Genomic DNA, 23,530 nt, shown 5'->3' with positions numbered 1-23,530 from the left:
CTTTCCGAGCAGCCCGCGGTGGAGGTCGTCACTTGTACCTGTCTGTTTTGGGAACGAGGCAGGGCTGAGAGGGCAGGGAATGGGAATGTGCTGCAGGCAGGCTTACCAGGGTCTACGGCTTTTCGTTCGTCTTAATTGTAGTCCTCTTCTCACCGGCTTTCACAGCGCTCAGGTCCGAGCACGGTGCTGCGTTTATAATTCAAGCCTGCAAACCCCCCGCGGGTCCCTGAAACCCAGAACAAAAATTCACCCTCCGGTGCGTGGCTTCAGTGCCACGGGGAGGCTCCGGGCTTGGCACAGCCTCTTCTCTTCCTCCTCGTCACTGGCGGCCCCCCACCCTTCGCTGATGTTCCCCAGCCCCTGACAACGGTTGACCTCATTGTCATCTCCAGGTTCCCACATCTGGTTCTTGTTAGCGGATCCCAGGACGAAGTTCTGCAGCTCTCTCCCTTCCTCCCACCCCCAGGTGACCCAGGCAGGATTACGGGCGATTAGAAGACAGGCAACAGAGCAAGAATAGGAGGGGGAGGGACTGTTATAAATAGAAATACCATAAACTTATCAGCCTATCACTCGAGGTAAATTCTGGTTTTAATCTCCCAGACCTGTAAATATGACGACTCGCGGGGGCCGAACGCCGTTAACTCTTTCAGAGCCCCGTGGCCGCGTGCCCGTCTCCGATGGGAAGAGGGATGCGGCGGAGCACCTGAAAACAGGATGGGGAGCAAGTTCCTGAGCCGAGAGGGTGTCCCCAGGAGGGACAAGCTGGCAGACCCACGGAGCCATCGGAGCAGGGGCAGGGAGGAGACAGCAGCGCGGGAAGCACCTCCGTTTGGATGTCGATCATGTTTGAAGGTTTGGGGAAGGCAGAGAAAACCAGTCCAAACATTGGGATTCCTGACATTCTCACACGTACGGGGGCCTCTGCTCGCCCGGCTCTGCTCACGAGGAGGGTGCTGCGGGTTTAACATCTTGTTCTTCGGGCAAAGTTTACTTTTTGGGGACCTCCTGGACCCTTTTGCGAGGGAGGGGTCAGAAAGCGGAGCGGATGGAGGGGTGACGTGGCGTGAGAGCGGGGTGGCAACGCGAGGGCCAGGAGGAGGACAGGACGTAGGGACCTGGCAGGTTTGGGAGTTTCTTTGCAGCAGCATCCACTGAAGGAGCTGTGAAACAGAAGGTTGTCCTGGAAGAGTTTGCCCTGAGGAGCCTCCGTGTCTGTACAGGGAGGTCAGCGTGGTAGAAGTGGCGGAATTATTCGGTCCTGGTACCCTCCTGCCCTGGGACGGTCGTTGTGTGTAGAGCACTAATAAGCTGGTTGGCAAGACGGTGCTCTTCGGGCAGCTCTGCGCATGCCTGTGGCACCTCTCCCGGCTTGCTGCTCTGGGATGGAAGGCAGAATCCATCCTGCTGAGCTTCGAGGACATCAGAGGGGTTACGAGCGACGAGAGCTCTCGCCTACTCTTTGGAGCAGGCGCTGGTGCCGGGCCGTAGACAGGAGATGCTACGTGGGGATCGCTGCCGTTCTGCCCACAGCGAGAAGGCGAACGCCGGCAGCACGGGGGAACTCAGAGCTTCCCTGGGCTCCTCCGTCTCTCCTTCGCAGGGACGAGGAGATGCGGGAGTCTGTCTCATGCGGAGCCGTGTGGATGTTGAGCTTCCCAGGGTCCCTCCTCGGTGGCTTCCCACTTCCTCCTAATCCCCACTTTGGAGGGGGAGGGAGCGTCGTTAGTGTCGTTAGGAGCTCGTGACTCTATGGAGAAGTATTAGCTTTTAATTAATCACCTAAGCTGGCTTTCAGTAAGAGCCCAGCATGCGTGGACGCTACGAGCGGTGGGATGTTCCTTGTGCAGGTTTGCCGGCGAGACCCGCTGCCCTGACATCCCCGTTTCATCGTGGCTGGTGCAAGTGCCTCTGTCCCCGAGCAGAGGAAAATCCTTTATTTTTAGGGGGCAGCCCCTTCCCATGGCACACGCGCAGCCGGACCCCGCCGCGGCTGTTATCGCATCTCTAACAGCTCCACAGCGGCGCAGCTGACGCGTCTCTCACGTCACGGTGCTTATCTCACCCCTCGCCCGGGTCTCAGCTGAGGGCTCCTGAAGGTGACTTTTAAGACAAAGTAGCAAAGAAATAGGAAAGCCCAGCAGCACTGCTGTCTGCTGAGAGCCTCCTGTCCCTTCTGGATAGGTCCTGGGCTCCTCTTCCACCCTGGAGAAGCTCCTGGAGTTCGGAGGTGCAAGGGAAACCCACTGGGGTCAGACATCTTGAGAACTTTTCATGGACAGGCTCAGTAGCTTGTGGAAAAGCAGCAAAATTGGTAAAGTGCCTTTTTTGCTTCCTTGAACTTGGGTCCCAACCCTGGAACTTGGGATGAAGACAAGTTTTCTGACAGCTTTTGCGGCGGGTGTTTGCCAAACGCATCGTGTGGTTTATAGCGTGGTCTCTTTGACCAAGAGCGAGGCAGCGGAGAGCGCTGACTCCCTGGCAGAAGGGTTTCAGCCGACGTTCAGGGGTCACGGTGGCCGAGGAGTGGCTGCCTGTAGAAGAGGTGTCTCGGTAGAGCCACGCGTGATCAAGTGTCGGGAGCAGGCTCTAGCAGAGATCCTCAGGGATGAGCGAGAGACACAAGCACCCGAGGTGCCTATCGGTGAGCTCTTCCAGTCAACCCTAAGTCGAAGCAGGACGATGGCATGGTTGCTACCATGTCACTGCAGTGTCAGGAGTGGACGTGGCTGTCGCAAAGGAATACCCCTGTGCTGACCTGGGGTCTGCAACCACATAAGCGAGGTGCTGGCACAGCTCAGGACCTCGTAGGCTCTGCCTGCCCTGTCCTCTCCTCGCCACGATGCTCGCCTGGCGGCAGCATCTCGTGTCCGTGCTCCGGTTGCATCCTCTCGTAGCAAGAGTTTGCGTGGGAGAGCATCACCGCCTTCTCCCCCGAGTCCCCGGGCTCTGCCGCGGAGGTGCAGGGTGTGCAAAGGGTTAGGTGTCTCACAAATGAACGGCTACCCAGGTTTTTTCCCTCTAGCCAGGGTTACTAAGGGAGAGATCCCTCCGTCTGCGCACACACCCTGTCCGCTTGGCAGAATTCCTAGCTGGATTTATTTCTGCCGATTTGCTTGTCTTGGTATGAAAGGGATTTGCAGAGGGGAGAGCTGCAATTGGCCGGGGGTGGGCTGAAACCCCCCGTTCTGGGGTTTGCGGTTCAGCGGCTGACCTTTCCCCAGCGCATGGTCTGCGGGGGGGCGAGGTGGGGGTCAGGGTCTTCTCCTGGGCGAGGGACGTCGTGCGTTAACGCGGAGCCGCGGGATCGTTCAGAAAGGGCCGTCTTCGTTATCTGAGCTCGGGGAGGTGGGGGGAGCTGGGCCTTCTCTTCCACTTTCTTGGCAGTGTCTTTGGCACCGAGGGCTGGCACCGACCCCAGAGGGCTGCAGACTCCCACTTCAGAGAGACAGATAAAGAAAGCACTTTCTGTCAACAAAACCCGGCCCAGCTTCCCCAGAACAGGAGAGAGGAGGAGGAGCCCTCCGGGAGAAGGGAGAGGGAAGTCCACCGCTTGCCCGTGCGGGAGAGGAGAGGGAGGAGGGCTCCTGCGGGGTCAGGAGCTGATCCAGAGCTGTCGTGGCAGCGGCGGAGAAATTCCAGCGCGTTCTGCAAAGCGGAGGCGAGGGTCCAAAGGGAAGGAAAGCAGCTTTCCCGGAGCACCCCCTGAGCCCACGCTTACCGCCCTGCTTCTGCAGGCATCGCTCTCTCCCGTGGCCTGCCAAGGGGAGCCCCTCCGTCGGCCCCGGCGAGGCCAGCGGCTCTCGCAGCTTCGCTGACGAAGCCGTTGCAGGTCACGTCGGTGCCAAGTTGGTGGTGGTTGGGCAAGACTTGGCTCTCGTGCTCTGCGGAGCCGTGCGTCTTGCGGAGCTCAGGCCTGACCCCGTCATCTCCCTTCTCCCACGTGCCCTGAGCCTGGCCGCGGGAAGCCCGTGTGTCCCCCAGGCAGAGCGTGGTTTGCAGCTTGCTGTAGACAAACCCCACCTGTGTGTCCCTCTTCCCAGGCAGCGTCACCAGCCTGGCTTGTCCCACGCGCCCCATCTCTGTCTGGTTTTACACTGGGATGCAGATGGGTACGGACAGACGGCAGTCCTCAAACCGAAGGATCTGCTGATCTTCTCAGATCAGTTGCCTGACTCGGCAAAGGTCTGCTGGTGTTTCTGACCTGCGAAGCAAGGGCCTTTCGTGTCCTTCTCACGGCTCATGCTTCCACCTCCTCTCCCCTTGCAGGCCACGACATTAATGGAGCTCTGGAACCATCAAACATCGACACTAGCATCCTGGAAGAGTACATCAGCAAGGAGGACTCACCAGATATGTAAGTGCTTCCCTTGCTCCGCAGCAGGAACAGTGTTCGCTCTTGTTTTCTGTGGAGGGATGTTGAGTGATTTCCAGCCCTGCAATTCGAGGACTGATTTAGAAATGGCTGTGCAACCCTGGCTGCACCTCTGTCCCTCCTAGAGTCCTCCTTCAGCGCTCTTTGCTCCCTTCCTCATTTCCAGTTCTTCCTCCTGTCTCTTCCTGGCTTCTTGCCTTCGAATTTCCCTGGTCTCTTCTGTCCCCTCTCTTTCCCCTCCTGAGGGCACCGCGGAAGACTTCTTTTTTCCTTAATTTGAGCAATGGGAAAGCAAGCACTAGGAGCTCAGTGTGAAAGACTAAATCCCCAGCGCAACACGAGTGCGGAGAAGGGAAGGGTCTCCCCGTGTGTGCCGACATCGGCGAAGAGGCGGGGAGCAGCCCTGGGGAGCAGCCAAGGTGATCTGGGTCGCAGGGTAGGAGCAGGATCTTTGGGGTGTGACGTGACAAAGCGGCTTCCCCGTGCTAGCCCGTAAGCTGAAGCACGGTGAGCAGATCCTGCTGTCTACACAAGCTTTGAGCTTGGTGTCGTGGGCACTTCTGGCCTTTACAGCTCCGCAGGTGGATTCTGCACCCTCGGGGTTGCATCAGTGCCCCCAACCCAGGTGACGGACCTGCCTCCCTGTACGCTCCTGCTGATGCCACCACAATGCTGCCTGTTTTGCTCTTTTCTGGGGGTCCCAGAGCACCTGAGTGGCTCCGTCCCCATTGCTGCATGGCTGGGGAGGGGAGGGGTGGGCAGAAAGTACCGTCTACCTGCCCCTCTGCTGAGGTTGTCCCCTTCTCTCTCTCAGCTGTTTCCCTGACATCCCTGCTTCAGCCAGCTATGCACACCCCCAGCCCTCCAGCTCAACCACCGTCAACGCGCCTCTTGCCAGCTCCATCGCCAATGTGACCAACCCCGCTTCCAACGGTTCCCTCCACCTTCCTCCCCCGGGCAGCCAGATCCCAATCCGGCATGGTCCTCTTCTGGCCAACCCTTGTGGACCAGGCTACGGTGCTCACCTCAACTGCAATAACAACAATGGCATGGTGGTCCCCAAGGGCTACCTTGGCGGCCACTGCCTAAACAACGTGGTCCCTCCAATCAAATCAGAGCCCAAGGCCTCCTACGCACCTGGGTAAGTGGGGTTGGGGTGGCAGAACGAGGGCAAATGGTGGGACAAGTGCTCCTCCAGGCTGGTGGGGCCTGGGGGGTTGGTGTAGTTTGTCCCCCAGTGCCTGAACCGCTGGCAGCGTCAGTCTGTATTGAGCCCTTGCTTCACAGAGAGAGGCTTTTGTACAAGTGTAGGTCCTAAAGTTTCCTGGAAGGTTGTCTGGTAGATCTCGTCTGCATGCGTTGAGTTAGAGAGGATGAGTAACATCCCCCGTGTCTGCAGGTGGTGGTAGAGCCATCGGTTCTGGGTGACCAGGACATCTACAAGTGTGTGACGGGAGAATATTGTAGCATTGTATTTTTTTTTAAGAAGAAAGAAACAGAGAATAAATTTGAACAAGACAAGATTCAGTCTCCAGGATGTTCCCATGACTATCCCAGGGGAAGATATTAACTAAATTGGGCAGAGAGATGTACTTCTCTTGGCCCGATGTTGTCGCTACTCCACTCGAGAGAAGAAGAAGATAGCATCTGAGCTGGATTTGTACGCCTTTGCAATGAGCTCTGGATGCAGACCTGCTGAAGGGGAAGAGGATGACCGGTTTTTAGTATTGCCGATGGACTCAACTGGGCAATTAGTCCTGGGAGGAGAAAAGATGCGGTTCCCGCTCTCTGGGATGGCCTTGCCCGGCTCAGGCAGGCTGAGAGAGCGCAGCGACATGGCTGCTGCCACCGGCAGTGGCCAAAGGGACCAGACAGAGACCGTGTCAGCAGAGAGCACTCTGGCAGGCGTGGCACGCTGAGGGTACAGCCCTACGGTGGGGTAGGAGCTGACACGCGTAAAGCTTTACAGCCTGGAGACCCAAAGGGAAGAACGTGTCTGGTCTCTTCCTCCTCATGCACCTCTCTGGTCCATGCTGCTCTCCCCCAGTCGAAGGGGAATGAAACAAGATGATCTGAAGCCGGACAGATGAAAATCGAAGTGCGCCGCAGCATATTCATCAGCAGGAGGCCTTGGCAGTTGGCAACGGTCATGCCATGAGGAGCTACGCCGTGGTCCAACCTGTCTCTGTAGCGCAGGTGATGGGTGGCCCTGGTACGTTCTCTGCAGAGCCCATCTCTGCACCTTCTCCAGTGGAGATGGTGGATTAAGGGACAAGGCGGTCAGGGTGGCCCCAGCACTGCTCATCTCTGCAAGCCCCTGTCTGGCTTTTCTCCCTCTGCCTGTGCCCTCTAGTGTTACCAGCAAGTACGGCGTGGCGATCCCCAGATCTGGAAGCCTCCGGCACGCTGAACTGATGATTCAGCCATAGTGCAGCTCCGTTGGGATGACTTTGGCCCTTTGGATGAACTTGGAAGGATCTTCCAGAAAGAGACAAGCTAAAATCTGCCCTTATTTTATTCCCAGACCGGGGAGTTCTCCCTTGCTGCGTCCCCAGAAGGCTACACGCCGCTTACGGGGAACCATGCCCAAAAAGCATGATGTGATGCCTTGTCATGATCCTTTCTTCTGCATTCTCCAGGATGTGAGAGGTCGTGAGTAAGGATCATAGCTTGCTATTAGAGGTGGAGACCTTGCTTTGGACGTAGATGAACTGGGTCAGCTTTGACGCAGCGTTTCTTCAGCATCCCAGAATGACTCTTCCCCGTTGTACTAGGCTTTTCCCAGAGGAGCAATGTCTGATGTGTTGGATACCAACGAACCCTTCCCTTGGGCCGGGCACATCCATACTACCTCCCCACATGAGTTCTGCAGTGTCCACCTTTCTGCTGCCAGACCTGTTCCAACCTCCAGGATTCCCCGAATTGTCCCGGACCCTTTTGTTATTGGCCAAAACTTGGCTTGCTGAGGCACAAATCGTGATAAATTCATAGGAAATACAGTATGAAGTCGTGGCCGGCGTGGCAAGGAGCCTGGAAATAAGGCTGGTGATAGATGCTTCAGCCCAAGCGTAGGAGGGGAGTGGTGGAAGGGTGCTACAAGCGAAGGTGGAGGGTGAGGGAAGTATGGCGACGGCTTTTTGTTGGGGTTACCCTACCTCATCCCTCTCCAGCTACTGCTGTGTACCGCTTACCATGGAGAACCCATTTACTGGGTCTTGGGCTCCTCTGGTGCAGGAAGGTCCTGGTGGGTGTCCTGGTTCGCAGCTGTGGTCGTGGGTGCCGTCAGGAGCAGAGTTTCCGAGAGGCGTGTGCGTGGTGTACTGCACCTTTCCTCCCCGCAGCCCTAAGGACCTCGTTTGCTTTTTGGCCGGCTGCCGTCCAAGAAGCGCCGGTTTGTCTGGCGTTATTTTGCAGCCACAAAGCCGATGGCGTAAGGTGGGGGAATGGAAAAGGATCCCCACTGAAAATCCACTTGGGATGAGGAACGAGGCGTCGGGAGATGGGGAGGGAAACAGCCGTGTTTGTCTTAGATGGAGCAGACCTTGCCGAGGTATTGGGCTGCTGAAAGCTGCTGGGGCTTGCTGAGGCTGTGTGTCGCCGGCGATGGAGCAGGTATGAACGGGCAGACAAGACATCTCCCTGCCAAAGATCTCCATGGGACAGAGCATACTGCAAACACTACGGTGAAGCAAACCTTTCTCTAGAGTATAGGCAATGACTGCTCCAGCCACCGGAGCCACCGTCTCCCTGTCCATCCCTGCTGCAGCTTTGGCTTGCGGTGACCACGGCTTTTTCCATGCACTTGATCTTCGGAACGTTGCTAGAGAAGAACCAGTGTCCGAGACAGGCAAGTCCTTTACGTGTGCGCCAGGGTGGTGGAAATTTTACCCCAGCCTGAAGATGTGCGAGGCCCAAGCTTCTGCTGCAGCGGGATGCGTGTTGAGGAGGGGCTGTGGAAAGAAAAAAGGGAAAATTGGTTCGAATGAATTTCCAAGGAGGTGCTTTGGAAATGGCTGAAGAGCCCAGCTGCCGGGAACCTGTGCTGGCTTGAGGTAAAGTGAGGAAGGATGCAGGAGCTAACCGGCTCCCTGCAGTGCATCTGCGCTGCCGCCGCACACGACGGGGCTGGTCCTCAGTCCTGCCGTCCCCGCGCCGGGGGTGTGCTGGAGATGGCAGCTGAGAGCTCCCCCTTTTATTGGGTTGCATTTTGCGCTCAGGGCCAAATCCTGCTCCTGGTGACGCTGGATTAAAGCCAGAGTGATACAGCCAGCAGCTGTGGTGGTGCTCAGGTTCGTACAGGTCAGAAGGCAGAATCCATCCCATGGGCTTCCCAGCCTTCGCTTTTGTGCCTCAGGTCCCAGGTCCCAGCCCAGCTCCTCCAGAGCCTCCCATTTACCCACGGCGAAGCGCGCGGTCTTCCTCTGGGGAGCGGATAAATTTCTCTTTGGCTTCTTTTAACCGGAGGTCTCGCTGGCAGGTCAGCAAAATGTCTGTCCCTGCTCCTGAGGTCCGGGGAACCGCTGTGGGGAGTGGGGTAGCAGTGACAGCTATGGCAGTCCCGAACTCGTCAGCCGGGCACGCTCGGGGTGATGGGGATCCGCCGCGGGCACAGCTGGGATTTCCGACCGGAGCCCGGAGGGTGCTTGGATCAAACCGGACCTATCGGTTATGCTGGAAGCTGGTTGAAAATGACCTTCCCTTCTCTTTCCCCATTGCTCTGCAGCACTTTACCTGACTCTCCCCCGGACTCTGGATCAGAAGCCTACTCCCCTCAGCAGGTGAACGGTAAGTGCTTAAAAGAGAGAGAGGGGGTGGAAAAAAAAGCCAATAATCCAAACCCCAAACCCAACATCCTCCCCCTCTTTGTTCTGTGAAAGTGGTTGGCTCTGCAATCTTTATCAGACGGGAGAAAACAGGCGGCTGCAATACGTGGGGAGATTATCAGTTAGTAAATATCCCTAGACTTTCGTCTATTGTTCTGCTGCTAGTCTTTGCAAGGGGGGAGAGCGAGCGAGAGAGGGAACAGGAGAGAAGGCAAGGTGGGAATCCACTTACACGGGGAGAGATCGGCGGTGTGGCTCGTCCCCGGGCAGGGTGGGATGTGGAGCCTGCGAGCCTCCTTGTCCTGCCCTCCGCCTGGGGTGAGCGAAAGGCGAGGCGTGAGAACGCGTCCCTGAAATGGAGCCCGGCTCGGGGAGACAGAAATGAACCCGCCGTTCAGCAGTAAGTTCCCTCCCAGCCCTTCCCTCCCCTCCAGTGGGGCCAACTGGTCCTGGGGGGTCTTCTGCTCCCCCTGCAAAGGGCAGAGGGAGCTGGGTGCCCCCAGGTGCAGGCAGCGGCGTGGCCAGGACCTCCTGGTTCCCTCTGGGGAAGCCACCGAGCGTTACTTGGTTCCTCTGGTGACCTTCACTGCTCTTTGGTGGAAGAAACTCCTTGGTGAGGAAGGAAGGTTGCTTCTGGTCTCCCTCCCCCCTCGGCAGCAGCACCCTCTTCCTCAGGCTCCAGCCCAGTCCCCACCAGGAACAGCGCCTGCTCTTTTTTTTTTTGATGGAAGAGGTCAAGAGTTCTGTTTATCTTGCTAAAAAAAATCCCTGGAATTCCTCCTGGCCCTTCCTTAAATATAACAAAGAGGCCGGGTTGCTCACCACGGGGAAAGCTGCTTTGACGTGCTGGCAGAGCGGCAGCACCTCTGCTTGGGGAGGAGAGGAGGCTCCGGAGAGCACCCGCAAAGCAGCTTCTTCCTCACGAGGGAAGGATCGGATTCCCAGACCTGTTTTTTTTCCCTGGAGCTGCGTTTGGCAAATGCATCAGCCCCTGTCCCCACCCTGGTTAGAACCCTGTGGAAATTGCGATGCGCTCCTGGACACGGTGAAGGTGCGAGGGCACGTCCTTGGACGCTCGTGCAGGGATTCTCCCTTGAAAGCTGCACAAGGTCTCCCAGTTTGTACCCGAGCCGCCAGTGCCAAGGCCGACCGTGCCGCAGGGTCAGGACGTTCACCTAAGGTGTTGTAAAGACGCATTTCTTGCAGTGTTTCGCAGGAGAGGACGCGAGGCTCCTCTCCCAGCCCTGGAGCAGCTGTCTGTCGGCGCGGGCTTGGTCTCCGAGGGTTCTTCCGAGGCTGTTGGAAGCTGTATCCGTCAGCTGGGCTGAGCGATGCCAAAGCTTCCTGGGCCGGTTGTGTTGTTGAGCCGTGCTAGTCTTTGCTCCAAGTTGGTGGATGTTGAGTGCTTGTCGGGATGGCAGGAGCAGAGCTGGCTAAGGGGGACGTCATGCCCGGTACCATCCCTACCCGGCTGAAAAGCGGAGATATACTCTATCCCAGGGACGTCACCTGTCAGCCTCGGCCATCGCGTGAAAGCAAGGCTGCTCTTTGGTCCTGATCTCCGAGCTCCTGGGGCTGGAGACCTCCCCTCCTCCCCAGAGCCCTGGTGCTTGGCTGGGCTGTCCCTGAGACAGCTCCAGAAGGCAGGCTGGCCTGGGAGCAGGACCCTGCCTCTGAGCACGGGCAGAGGCACCCAGCTCGATGCGTGCTGCAAGAGGGCACTGGGAGATCTTGGTGGGGGGCAGAAAGCCTTTGAAGGGAGCAGAATGGGCGACTGGGTGGAAGCGGCCCTGCCCCGGCAGCCTTCAGTAGGAGGGCTCAGCGTAAACACGTTTCACTTTTCCAGACCTCGCCACGGGAGTTTTCTGATTCCCGGTCAAGTGCTTTGGCCTCATTAGTCAACCACTGACCGGTTGTTCTGAGCGACCAAAGTCCATCCAGCCCCGTGTCCGGCTCAAGGCTGGCTGGTGGCACCTGCTGAGGGGACCACCCGGCAAAGACCCAGCAGATATCTTCCCTGCTATCCCCCTCCATGTCCCCATAGCCTGGAGCAAGCTTGGACAGTCCCTGGATGTGGTTTTTCCCTCCTGCAATTTGCTGGTGGTTAGTTTAATCAGATGTCCACAGCGGGGTGCAAAGAAGCCTTGTCTTGCGTTTGAAACACCTGCAAAGTCCCTGTCCCTTCCCACCCCTTGGTTTCCTTATACCCCGGGGCCGGGTGCCCCAGGAGTCGGTCCCTCCTTTCTTCCGGGACCTTGGAACGCTGCGGGGACAAGCGGAACGTGCAGGCTAATGCGGACGCACCTCCAGCCATTAGGCAAAGGGTGTGAAAAGAGATGGGCTTTGTCCTGTTGAAGAAAAGGTGTTTGGTGCCTTCTTCCATGGGGCTGGGGACCCGGCTGTGTGTTTCCCACGGGGGGAACCCGGCGAAGAGCTCCTGTTCTGGGGCAGTGGCTCAGCTGCATGTTTTGTGGCTACCTGGGACTTCCAGTTCCAGTTTCTCTTAGGCGATGTCCTTCAGCTGGGCATCAGCACCTGGCTCCCTACCAGGTTGTGACCAAACCGTGTCTGAGCGTGCTTTGTCGGCAGAGATTTGGTGTGCTGGGTTCTGGGGAGGTCTCAGGAGGGTAACGTGAGTTTAGCTGATCTTTTTGCTGCTGTTTAAAGGACCGTGCTGTCAATCTCCATAGCGAGCCCAGGCTTTGGGAGTGGTATCGAGATCTTCTGTTTTAATGCTAGGATGGGAGGGAAGGACTTCCACGTAGGAGAAAAGTTGAACTTCCACACGAGGCTTCTGTTACCCGCTTCTCCAGGAGCTGCCTGAGATTCCCACTCATCTACATCCAGGATGATCACTCACATTTTCCTGGGAGATTTTCATGGGGAAAAATGTAAATTCTTTCAGGTCGTATTTTTCTCAGCATGACGTCTTCAGCGTGCACTGTTCTGAAAAGTTTCTCTCACATGCAAGATCTTGAGTATTGAGATTTTTCTGTGCGCAGATCTCCGAGCGAAGATCCGCTCGCAGTCTTTGCCAGCTCACATCTCGTGTCTCTTGCACTAAAGTTGGTGATCATTCTTTTGGTTTTCCTGTATTTTTCACTACGCTTCTTCACTTGCAGAATCTAGCTGTGGAAGGGTTTGATTTTGCTAAAGAAGCATGTTCCAGGTGAAAAGTTTCTCCTCTTTACAGTTCCTTTCTCCTCTTTACAGTTCCTTTCTCCTCTTTACAGCTTCTGCAGTGAGAATATGAAGCTGGAATAAGAGAACATTGCAGTTCATCACACTCAGATCTTTGCCTTCCGCTTGCTCATGGCACAAGCTCACTCTTTTTGAGGGTGCATTAAAACATAAAAATAAGCTGCTGAAATGATGCCAACGCTGACTACTCCCAGAAAGTTTGGAGCAGGCACTAAATCCTGCCATTATGGCTGAGTTCTGATGAGAGTGGTGTTAAAACTTCACCGGTGTGGGCACTAACGTGACCAGTCCGTCAGTGCTGTAGGCAGTGTCACACAAACACCTGAGTTCAGAGAACACAAAAATCATATCCTGCTCCATCTGAGATGAGCACTGAGCCTGTTCAGGTCACAGAATCACGGAATCACTAAGGTTGGAAAAGACCTGTAAGATCATCAAGTCCAACCACCACCCCAACCCCACCATGCCCACTAAACCATGTCCCGCAGTGCCACCTCCACATGTTCCTTGAACCCCTCCAGTGATGGTGACTCCACCACCTCCCTGGGCAGCCTCTTCCAGTGCTTCACCGCTCTCTCCGTTAAGAAATTTTTCCTACTATCCAGCCTAAACCTCCCATGGTGCAACTTGAGGCCATTTCCTCTTGTCCTACCACTTGTCCCTCGGCCTGAGGACCTCATTGCCCTTTGAGTTTTGGTTCTTTGAGCTTCAAGACGCTGGGCTTTGCCTGCTTCCTTTGTGCTTACCCCTTCCAGTCTCACCTCTCCTCGGAAGACGTACGGTACGAGACACCTGGTTTCGTTGTGTTGCGTGTCCTTTTATCAGCTGGCCGGCCAGGACCCCGCTGTGTCCTTGCTTGGACAGACTGTGTCTGAAGTTGACAGCCAAGGCTGCTGACATGAGAGAGGAAGCACCGCGCTGGTTCTCACGCTGGGGAACCCCGGAGGTGTCTACGGGATGCTGGGGCCATTAAGGAACCTGGGAGGAGAAGTCAGTGCAGGGCAAGGTGGCCATTGCAAGGCAGGTGGGGTGGCTGAGGGGACACGGCCGTGCTGAGGCGAGGCAGAAGAGGCAGAGAGGTGCGGGTTGATGAAGATGACCAGGACCGGGATGGTTCCGGGGGAGAGGAGTGCTGTGTCTGTGCTGGACATGGGCTTAGGACACAGAGTGCAGTGCCCTGCCTGCTGGTCTAACAGCTATTACTCTTTCTCTCTTTCAAGATCCCCACCTTCTCCGGACCATGACCCCCGAAAACATGTGCCACATGACTCCCCCTTCTCGCCTGGAGCACCCTCCTCCGCCGCCTCCACCTCCACCCCCCCACCTTCAGGGTCCCCCGCCGCCACCTCCTCACCCGCACCAGCAGCAGCACAACCCTCACTACCCCAGCCTGCAGCGGGACATGTACATGAAGGCTGAGCCCCTGATGCCGCCCTACGGCATCGGGCAGGGCATGGCGCCTGCCGAGCTCCACCACGCCCAGCAGTCGCAGATGCTGCACCAGCTACTCCAGCAACACGGAGCGGAGTAAGGCCTCAGGGCTTTTCAGGGTGATTTCTGTGGTTTGGGGAAGGGGAGATGAGGGAACGGGAGCTGGAGGCTTGCAGAACGCGCAAGCAAAATTGGTGGGTGTAACTGCAAGTGAAGGAGCGTGCCCTGGTTCTGTGGGAGCGAGCTGGGGAGGCGTCGAGGTGGAGATGACCCAAAGCGTGGGGCGGGGGTTCGCAGTGCATGGCTCGGAGCTGGGTGGTGGGGACGGACAAGAGGAAAGCAAAGACGTGGCTCGGTGCACGGATGCGGCACAGAACCGGGCAGTCACGGGGTGGGTGGGAAGAGCCTGGTGGGAGAAGGTGGTGATAGTGCTGGAAGAGCCTGTGGCTCCCTGCATGAAGGTTTTGGTTTTCATGTGAGATCCCAGCTTTTTCCGGGCTGTGGGGCTGGTACCTCCCCACCTCTTGCCTTCCTGCTCAGCCTTTGCTTCCCGGCGGGTCTCCGCAGCCTCCCAGTGCACCCTGCCAAGAAGCGGAAACACTCCGAGTCACCCCCCAACACCCTCAATGCACAGATGCTCAACGGGCTGATAAAGCAGGAGCCAGGTATGGGGTCCGTGCCACTCAACCCTGACAGAGTCCAAACGCCTCCCTGGCACCAGCCGGGAGCACTCTCACCAGGTATGTGGTTTTTGCCCCGTCCCCCTCCCCTTAATACCCCCAGCATGCAAACCCCTGCCGCCAGCCTGGGCACCCCGCCGGGCCAGGGTGCTCGGGAGGAGGGCACGTGGGCACCGCAGGGTGTCAGCCAGTGGGGCTCACCCCGGTTGGGGCCCCAGGAAGGGAGAGCGGGGCGGTGAGTTCGTTCTGGTCCAGACCTCGTGCCCGTGGCGGTGCCGTGGCGGTCAGGAGGCAAGCTTCAGGCTGGCCGCACAGGCAGTGCCAGTTGCTTCTTTGCGCTTTTACCCAGCTGGATACTCACTGTCGGAGTGATTGAAATTGTTTTTTTCCCCTCACCACAGGCCTGATTCAAGATAACGACAGCTTGAACGGCTCCTACCTGGATCCCAACTACCAGTCCATAAAGTGGCAGCCACATCAACAGAACAAGTGGGCAACTCTGTACGATGCCAACTACAAAGAACTGTGAGTAATTCACCCACCGGCGGAGAAAGTCAGATTCAGCTTTTGTGTATCAGTGGCAAGGGACTGGGGTTGAGGGCATCGTACTCACAAGCTGGGACAAGGATCTCCCTGGGCTCCCCCTTCTCCTCTCCCATCCCCTGCTGATCTCCGCTTGCCTGCGCTGTGGTGGAGATGCTCTCCCCGCCGTACCTTTGCCATTGGGAAAGTTACTCCTCTGCACTTCCGCGGGGCTGATGGAGCATTAAGAAATGGGGCTGACGCTGTAGGAGCCAGCAGAAGGCGGTTCAGCAGCTTTGGTGGCAGCTCAGCAGCCTTGGTCTGCCGTGGAGGGGTTGTATCGGCAAATACAGCCTGGCCCTGAGCACGGTTTGGACCAGCGGCGCCCTTTCCTCCTGCCCAGGCTTACCAAGGTCCTGGATTTTAAAATAAGTATCAGGATTTACTAGACAACACGTAGCGTGGCTGACGGGAGGTCATCTATTGCCTCTTCAGCACAGCTTGAGAGCAGCGTAAAAAGGAGCCTGAGGAGGAGGAGTGGGAGAGGCTGATGGGCAGAGGAGGAAAGGAGGAAAGAAAGGAAGAGGGAAGGGGTTGAGGAAAGCTGGGAAGCCAGGAGGGGCAGAGAGGCAAGGGGAGCGGGTGGAGAGGAAAGCTGGGGTGGCCGAGGCGGGGGGGGGGCAGAGAGTGGCTGGGTGGGAAGGGGGGCTGGGGGGGGCTGTGTGGGGCTGGGAGCTGGAAGGAGAGGCTGGGTGGACAAGCTGCATAGGGAAAGAGGAGTGCTCAGGAGGAAACCGCTCTGGATCCTCCCTGCATTCCTCGGAGGTGACAGAGAGCTGGCAAGCAGCAGGCTGGGTTCCAGGAACCGCTCGCCGAGCAAACGAACCCCCCCCGTTTCCCCTCCTCCTCTCTCTGCACAGCCAGTGGCTGGTAGGGGTCCTCCTGGGGGACACGGAGGAGAGGGTGCTCTGTTGTCTGCGATACCAAATAACCCAAGATGATTATCACACCTTGTCTGGGTGGTGCTCAGGATGGGAGCCAAGGGCACCAGGCGAGGCCAGTCGTGGAGGCAGAGTAGGATCTGTGACGTGCAGGGAAGCTGCCGCTGCAAGCCCCAGCCCTCCTGCACCACGGATCTCCTGCTCAGCCCAGCCCTAGTCCTTGTGTCATCTTTAAAGCAGACCCGGTGGTGACTGGAGCATGCTATGGGTTGTTCCCCTGCGGAGAAGTGGCTGTTGGAGTCGGTTACTTCTTTGGTGGCATCCTGTCATGTGCAAAGACTCTGTGGCTGTTTCCCCAACCACAGCAGGAGAGGGGTGATTTGGGGAGGTGGTAACTTCTGTTTTCATAGAGTCATAGAATGGTTTGGGTTGGAAGGGACCTTAAAGATCATCTGGTTCCAACCCCCTGCCATGAGCAGGGACACCTTCTACTAGACCAGGTTGCTCAAAGCCCCGTCCAACCTGGCCTTGAGCACTTCCAGGGTTGGGGCATCCACAGCTTCTCTGGGCAACTTGTTCCAGTGCCTCACCACCCTCATGGTGAAGAATTTCTTCCTAATATCTAATCTAAATCTACTCTCTTTCAGTGTAAAGCCATCACCCCTTGTCCTATCACTATATGCCCTTGTAAAAAGTCCCTCTCCGGCCCTCTTGTAGGCCCCTTCAGGCACTGGAAGGCTGCTAGAAGGTCTCCCCAGAGCCTTCTCTTCTCTGGGCTGAACAACCCCAACTGTGTCAGCCTGTCTTCATAGGAGAGGTGCTCCAGCCCTCTGATCATCTTCATGGCTGTCCTCTGGACTCACTCCAACAGGTCCATGTCCTTCTGATGTTGGGGGCCCCAGAGCTGGACGCAGTACTCCAGGTGGGGTCTCACGAGAGTGGAGTAGAAGGGGAGAATCGCCTCTCTCGACCTGCTCATCACGCGTCTTTTGATGCAGCCCAGGATACGATTGGCTTTCCGGGCTGCAAGCACACACTGCCAGCTTATGTTGAGCTTCTCGTCAACCAGCACCCCCAAGTCCTTCTCCTCAGGGCTGCTCTCAAGCCATTCTCCGCCCAGCCTGCATTTGTGCTTGGGATTGCCCCAACCCACCTGCAGGACCTTGCACTTTTACTAAACTGTTTCCGTAAAGGAATCATCTCCCACCTTCAGGTGGAATATCAGCTACTTCTGGGGTCTTGTGAGCAGCTCCGAAGTCCAGTCCTGCAGCCCTGCCCCTGCTCTCCAATGTCAGTTTGCCTTTCTGGGGATCGGGGGGCAGGGGAAGCTGATCGTCTCTCGCTGAGCGCACACACGCCACAGTCCCCAATTCCTGCTTTCCCACGCAGGGCGGTGTCCCCAGATGGCTCCCACCTCCTCCGAGTGCTGTCTGGACACATCATCTCTATCACTTAGTTTTCAACCAGGGCCTGGGCATCACTGGGCAGTTGTGACGCTGCCGTTTTCCCACCTGGCAAAGCCACCTTTGGCTTTTGCTGCTGTTCTTGCTTCTCCCAGGCTCTGTTTTTGGGCCAGTACTGCCTCCAACTGTGAGCCTCGGTATCTTTGCCCCATCTCAAGTGAGTTCTGAGACGTGGAGGTGCCAGGAGAAGCGAACCCCCCTTCTCTAATTTAGGCAACACTTGGTTGCAACCTGGCAGTCCCTGGAGCAGCCTCTCCTCCACCATCAATCTCCGCAGGGCTTTCACTATGTGGCAGAAGCACAAATGCACCTTGTGTAGTCAGCAGGGTCCAAAGAGCTCTGCGGTGGTAGGAGCAGACCTTTCGCATGGCCTCGCTTTTCTCTTTGACAAAATGGGTCGTCCTTTTCCTTCCAACTCACTGTTTACCTGCGCTGGGTAAACGGTCCCTCGTCTGAAACACGTCACGACTCTTTCAGCTTGTCACCGAGGGTTTGCAGGTGTTACGGTCGCTGTTCCAGAGATTTGCCGTGCACCCCGGTGTCATACAAGCAGACCGGCAGAGGCAAACCACGCAAGATTTTCTGCTGGGCACAGGGACGTTGATGCAGTGCTGCAAACCACAGCTTTTAACTTCTGCAAACCCAGCCCTGCCCTGCCATGTTCTTTGGATCTGTGCTTGGGATCACTTGCCTAATACCTGCTTTTAGGATTTAGGGCGAAAGCCAGAGCAAACCTCCTTCTGTGGCATTTAGGTCATCATCCCGTTGCGTAATGAATAAATTCCTTTTAACTGACTTCATAGAGATTTTAGGAACCCACGCGCAGTTTGTTGTGGCGCTGGATTTGACCAGAATTAAGGGTTAAGGTCAAGGGTTGAGCGCTTGGTTTTTAGTTACACACTACCTCAGGGGACCCTCCCTCCTTTGCGGTGGGTTCGAGGCCAGGTAGCTCCAGGAGAGCCTGTGCAAGCTGAACCTACATCTCTTTCTAAATGGAAGGTGGTTTACTTCTCCTGGTACAGCACTGCACCAGACTAGATCTATGAGAAACACCAAAAGATCCATCTGCTCTTCCTTCTTCTATAATGGCATTTTTTAGGTTGACTAATTCAAGTTTTAGCAGGTAGGAGCCTCCTCCTTCCTTTCTGCCTTTCGGCTGTACTCAGCAAACGAGCAGGCGTCTGTGTCTTTTAGAGATCCGTGAGTATTTCCACAATTCACTTTCCTCTGAGACCCTAAAGCAAGGACCAGCCATTCCCGGTCTGTTTTCTGCTGGAAGCTGTCCTCTAGTTTGTATGTGCTGTTAGAGTTGCCTGCCCCTAGAGGGAACGTATTTTTTTTCCCCTGTGACCCAGGTGCCCACAACCTCTTCACAGCCCCAGGAATTTGAATCATCTGAATCATCTGATTTTTCCTACTCTTGTTCTCAAGAAAAGAGACCAGAAAGGTAGGTTAAGGAGGGAGACCAAGCCTTTAGGATGCCATGAGCCCGTAGGAAGCTCTTCAGGTCCTTACCCCAGCATGGTGCCATGTTCTCCTCCTCTTGCACACACAAAATTAGGTCCCTTGGTATAGAATCATTTAGGTTGGAAAAGACCCTTAAGATCATCAAGTCCACTAGTAACCATCGCTGAAGGATTTTTGTTCCTCAGATGAAATTCCTGCCATGGTTTGTGATGATCAATAGCCCTGTGAGAGTTTGTTCCAGCTTCTATCAGCACCATTCAAGCCCATTTAGCAGCTCTCTTTCCTTATGCAGTGAGTGTAGCTGTCACATCGGATCACATTTGTATCTTGTGCCTGTGAAAAAGTGGAAAATTTCACCTCTGTTCAGTCGTTTTCCTGGCAGAAGGCTACAGAGTAGGAGCCCTTCAACCATTTCTCTTTTTCTGCTGTTCTGGGCTATATAGGACAAGAGGGAATGGCCTCAAGTTGCACCAGGGGAGGTTCAGGCTGGATATTAGGAAAAATTTCTTTACTGAGAGAGTGGTGAAGCAGTGGAACAGGCTGCCCAGGGAGGTGGTGGAGTCACCATCCCTGGAGGTGTTCAAGGAACGTGTGGACGTGGCACTGCGGGACGTGGTTTAGTGGGCGTGGTGGGGTTGGGTTGGTGGTTGGGCTTGATGATCTTACAGGTCTTTTCCAACCTTAATGATTCCATGAAATATCTTGGAGCCAAGTGCCTTCTCAGCCATTGCCATGGCTCGATGAGATGGGGACAGTGTAGGGGGGACCTGAACTCATTCTGCAGTTCCTAAGTAGCTTTTCTGCCTTCCATGAGACCTGTACAGTCAATTTTCTTGTGTGAATGGCAACGGATTCCCCATCCCCAGGCAGGCGTGGAGAAGTGGAGCGGCCCTGCAGCAGCCCTCTCTGCCAGGAGAAGAGCAAGGGAAGCCGGGCTCATATGAACTACACGCGTTTAGTTTTGACACAGACTTCCTAGAAGTAGGCTGGATTAAGGAAATGGAGGAAAGGAAAGGCGGGAGGGTTGCTGCATGGATTCAAGTGGAGGCGCCTGGAAATCTCTGTCTTGCCTCGCTGGGCTTGTGTCCCAGGCTTTGCTTATGTGGGCTGAGGAATCTCTGTTGGTTGAAGGAGTCAACCAAGTCTCTGGATCGGTTTTATTGATAATATGGTTCTTCTTGGCCTTTTGCACGGGTTTTGCGGTTTCAGGCTCACTGGCCCTTCAAAAGGGTTAGCAGCGGTGCCGAAGAGGCCTGGAACCAGGCAGTTCGCTCATTTACTCCTGGGAGCAGGCGTAATTCATCTCCCTGACAGCGTGCTCTGATAAATGCCAGCAGGCTCCCTCCTCCCGCTCCCCGTTTGTTTACGGTTTGAGGTAAGGCAGCTGGCGAAGGGTAGTGCAGCGCTCGACAGAAAACGTTTCCATGCCGATGCCAGAGCCTCTCCGCTCTGACCCTGGGAACTGGGCTGGTGCCGTTCTCTTCCCATCAAGCAAACTGGTGCTCTCCGTGTGCTCTCCCCTGAAGCTCAGGTCTGCGGGCTAAACCTGAGCTTTCAGGCTTGCACTCCGTGGTTGGAAGAAATGTCCTTATAAACAGCGCCAAACCTGGCCTGGCTGCAGATCCCGGATCTCACCAAGGGGACGGAGACCGGGGTGACGCTGTCCATTCCTGCTGGATGCGTTTTGGGTTAGGCGACACAGCGTCTTGGCCCCGTTGGCCAGCTTGGCCATCATCCCGTGGTGATGGATCGCTGAGATCTCCCCCTCCCGTGCCGTGAGTGTATATCTCAGGCAGCTGAAGGGACCACGTACGGTGCTGAGCCAGGGACGCGCTGGTGGGGTTGTGTCAATCTAACACGGACGGGGTGAGACAGCAGCGTCACACTGCTCAACTGTAGGTTCCTATCCTCCATCCTGGTGTTTGTGTCCTGGAACAAAGCAGGGAATGCATGGAATTAGCGAGCGGTCCTTGAATTAGGGGGTCTCCGGACATTATGTCTCAGGAGTGGTTGAGATATTGGGGAACCTGGAAGGAAGGAGAAATGGGGGGAGATTTTTCTTCCAGAGAGCAAACGATTGAGGCACATGAGCATCCCTCCGACAATCCTGCTCTCGGCCACAGATCCCAATACGGTTCCCTTCTTATCAGAGGCGCGTTTCTCCTCGCAGCGCCTTTCCCTTTGCTTTGCACTTTAATGTGGAGGGCGAGGGTGCTCCCTGCTCCCCTGGATGCCATTCGTGGCTGTGCGGAGCTTGTAACCTCTCACCCTCGCTCGGGCTGGGAGAAAGCTCCTCTCCTCTGATCCTGGCCTTCTAAGTCCTGCCTTAATCTGCTTTTGTCAGCGGGGGCATTTTGGCTGAAATAATCCATTTGACCCCAGACCTTTTATTCCTGACGCTTTGCCCTCTGACCCCTGCGCTCTCCCTGGGAAAAACCAGCACGCCTTTGGCTGCCCTCGGGCCGTTGACTTGTTCAGCAGCTGGTGTCACCCCTAATCCCAGGAACCGCTTCTGCCTCGGGGTCGCCTGCCCTTCCTTCTCCTGCCGCCCCGTTCACGGCAGACGCCCATCCGGAGAGCACGTTTTGGGATGGGGGGGCACGCTGCCAGCCTGCTCCCCGAGGACGGGGTCCGGGGTGGGGTGCTGGTGACTCTGAGGTCTCTGTGGGTTAAGACGAACTGGAGGATGTGTTTTTTATAAGTGTCACCCGACTCCTTAACGATGCCTCGGACGATGATGTCCCCACACCACGTGGCAGTGGGGGAGTGGGTTTGCTGCTTCCAGGTGGGATTTACAACGTGAGCATCAAAAAGCACCGGAATAGGAGATGCAGGGGATACCCCGCCCCGCGCAGTGTCTGCGGTGGGGGGCAAGCTGGGAGCAGCTCCTTGGCTCAGCTGGAGGTGACGGGGTGAAGGCAGAGGGCTGGGGAGATCCGTGGCCTCTCTGATAGCTGGAAAGCAGCTTCTGGCCTCCGATCTACCCCAGCGCAGGGATCCCGCTTTGGGGAATGACACCAGCCACAGCCGTCGGGAAAGCTGAGAGAAAAGGAGCCTCTGAGAAGGGGACTCTGGAGGGACCAGGCATTTCTAGAAGACAGAGGAGGGGGAGCCTGAGTGTTTCCCCTCCATCGACACGTGTTTAGCAGCCATCAGTTTGAGTGGTATTAACCAGAGCATGTTTTGGAAGCATCCATGGTTTGGAAGTTGGGTCAGACCCTCCCTCTCCTTGGCTTTCTCTGTTAAAAAACAGTGGGGCGCGTGGCGAATGCTCGGGGGTCCTGGGCAGACGGAGGCAGCTCAGCAGGCAGAGGCAGGTCTTGGTAAAAGCAGTCTGGAGGGGCTCCGGCACCTCTGGGGTGAGCACAGAGGGTGCTCGGGCCAGCCCAAGCCGCAGCTCCTCGTCAAGAAGAGGCAGACGGAGAATTCAGGGCTGAGGCTGGGAGGAGGGTGAGAGCCGAGGGGAATTCCTCTCGTGCTTCTGGGCTAAGGTAGTGCTCTGCTCCCACCGTCTGGTTTGTGTTCGGGGCACAGCACGGCAGCCCCGGGTCCCTCGGGTGCAAGAAATGAGTAGTAGTTGCTCCTGGCCATCCCAGCATTATTCACGGCTGCCTGGAAATCCCCACAGGTTTCGTCCACGTTGACCCCTCAAGTGCGCGTGGGGGGAGAATGGCTTTCTTCCCAGAAGAAAGGAAGGGACAGCCAGGGGAGCAAGAGTGACCTTTCCGTATCTCCTGCTTCCCAGAGTCTGCCGAGGTCTGCCTCATCCATCGCTGTCCGTCTGTCCGCCTCCCCTCCCATCGCTCTGGGCAGTACCCGCCTGGCTCTATTAAGAGCTGGAGATTCAAGTCAGAAGCGGTTTGTGTTTTTTGGGAAGAGGGCTCCGTTATTTTTAAGCCTGATGTCAAAGGCTAGGCTGAGCTCCCCTTTACCTCATCCAGAGTTCTTGAATTAAAACCAGTGGGATTTTGCTGTTCCGCTACAACCGCCTGATGGGGAGGCGGGATGAGAGGCATCTCCTTCCCCCCTCGCAGGGCGGGCAGCACCGGGGGCCCACCAGCCCAGCTCCGGGTTTTTGGATGGTGAGAGAAAGGGGACTTGCTGCAAAGGCCACATATTTCCCTCGTTCCCATGGTAACCAGCCCATTAAGGAGATGTAGATTAAACCTCCCCAGCTGGTGTGTGTTCATCGGGCAGCCAGGGCCCCCTCCTCCTCCTCCGGACCTGCCCGCTGGGAGCTGGAAGCTTTTCCCAGCAGCCGGAGCAGGTGGTTGTGATTTCGGCAGGAATCCGGCACGCAGGCGGTACCGCCTGGTAGCAGGGCCGGCGCAGGTGACGTCGGGAATGCGACGGGCGAAGCGAGCGGAGGTGCGGGACCCCCGCCCAGGTCAGCTTGAGCTGCTTCTCCCAGCGAGCGGCATTAAGGGGTCTGCTCCAGGCTTTGGGCAGGCTGCGGAGCTTGACATCTCCAGTGTGCGTTGAGCCAGCGCTAAGCAGCTGCACTTTTTAGGAGCAGCACTCCGAGAGGAGATGCTAGCTTGTTGTGGCTCGTATTATACTATGTTTATAGCATCAGTACTATAGCGTAGCGTATGGAGGGGTGGTTGCCCCAGCATCCTCATCAAAT

At 56.6% G+C, this 23,530-nt stretch overlaps 1 protein-coding gene across 1 annotated transcript in view; it reads left to right on the top strand.

The window, feature by feature from the left end:
• Window positions 1-23,530, top strand: part of MYRF (myelin regulatory factor) — a 63,005-nt gene that overhangs the window by 24,424 nt on the left and 15,051 nt on the right. The window contains exons 2-7 of the mRNA XM_059825872.1: window positions 4,270-4,357; window positions 5,190-5,516; window positions 9,099-9,160; window positions 13,620-13,926; window positions 14,398-14,570; window positions 14,912-15,035. Of these exons, the coding sequence (XP_059681855.1) occupies window positions 4,270-4,357; window positions 5,190-5,516; window positions 9,099-9,160; window positions 13,620-13,926; window positions 14,398-14,570; window positions 14,912-15,035 (1,081 nt within the window). The remainder of the gene's footprint in view (window positions 1-4,269; window positions 4,358-5,189; window positions 5,517-9,098; window positions 9,161-13,619; window positions 13,927-14,397; window positions 14,571-14,911; window positions 15,036-23,530) is intronic.

Source organism: Gavia stellata, chromosome 17 (genome assembly GCF_030936135.1).
Source record: "Gavia stellata isolate bGavSte3 chromosome 17, bGavSte3.hap2, whole genome shotgun sequence".
NCBI lineage: Eukaryota > Metazoa > Chordata > Aves > Gaviiformes > Gaviidae > Gavia > Gavia stellata.
This window is presented reverse-complemented; position numbering and strand designations above follow the sequence as displayed.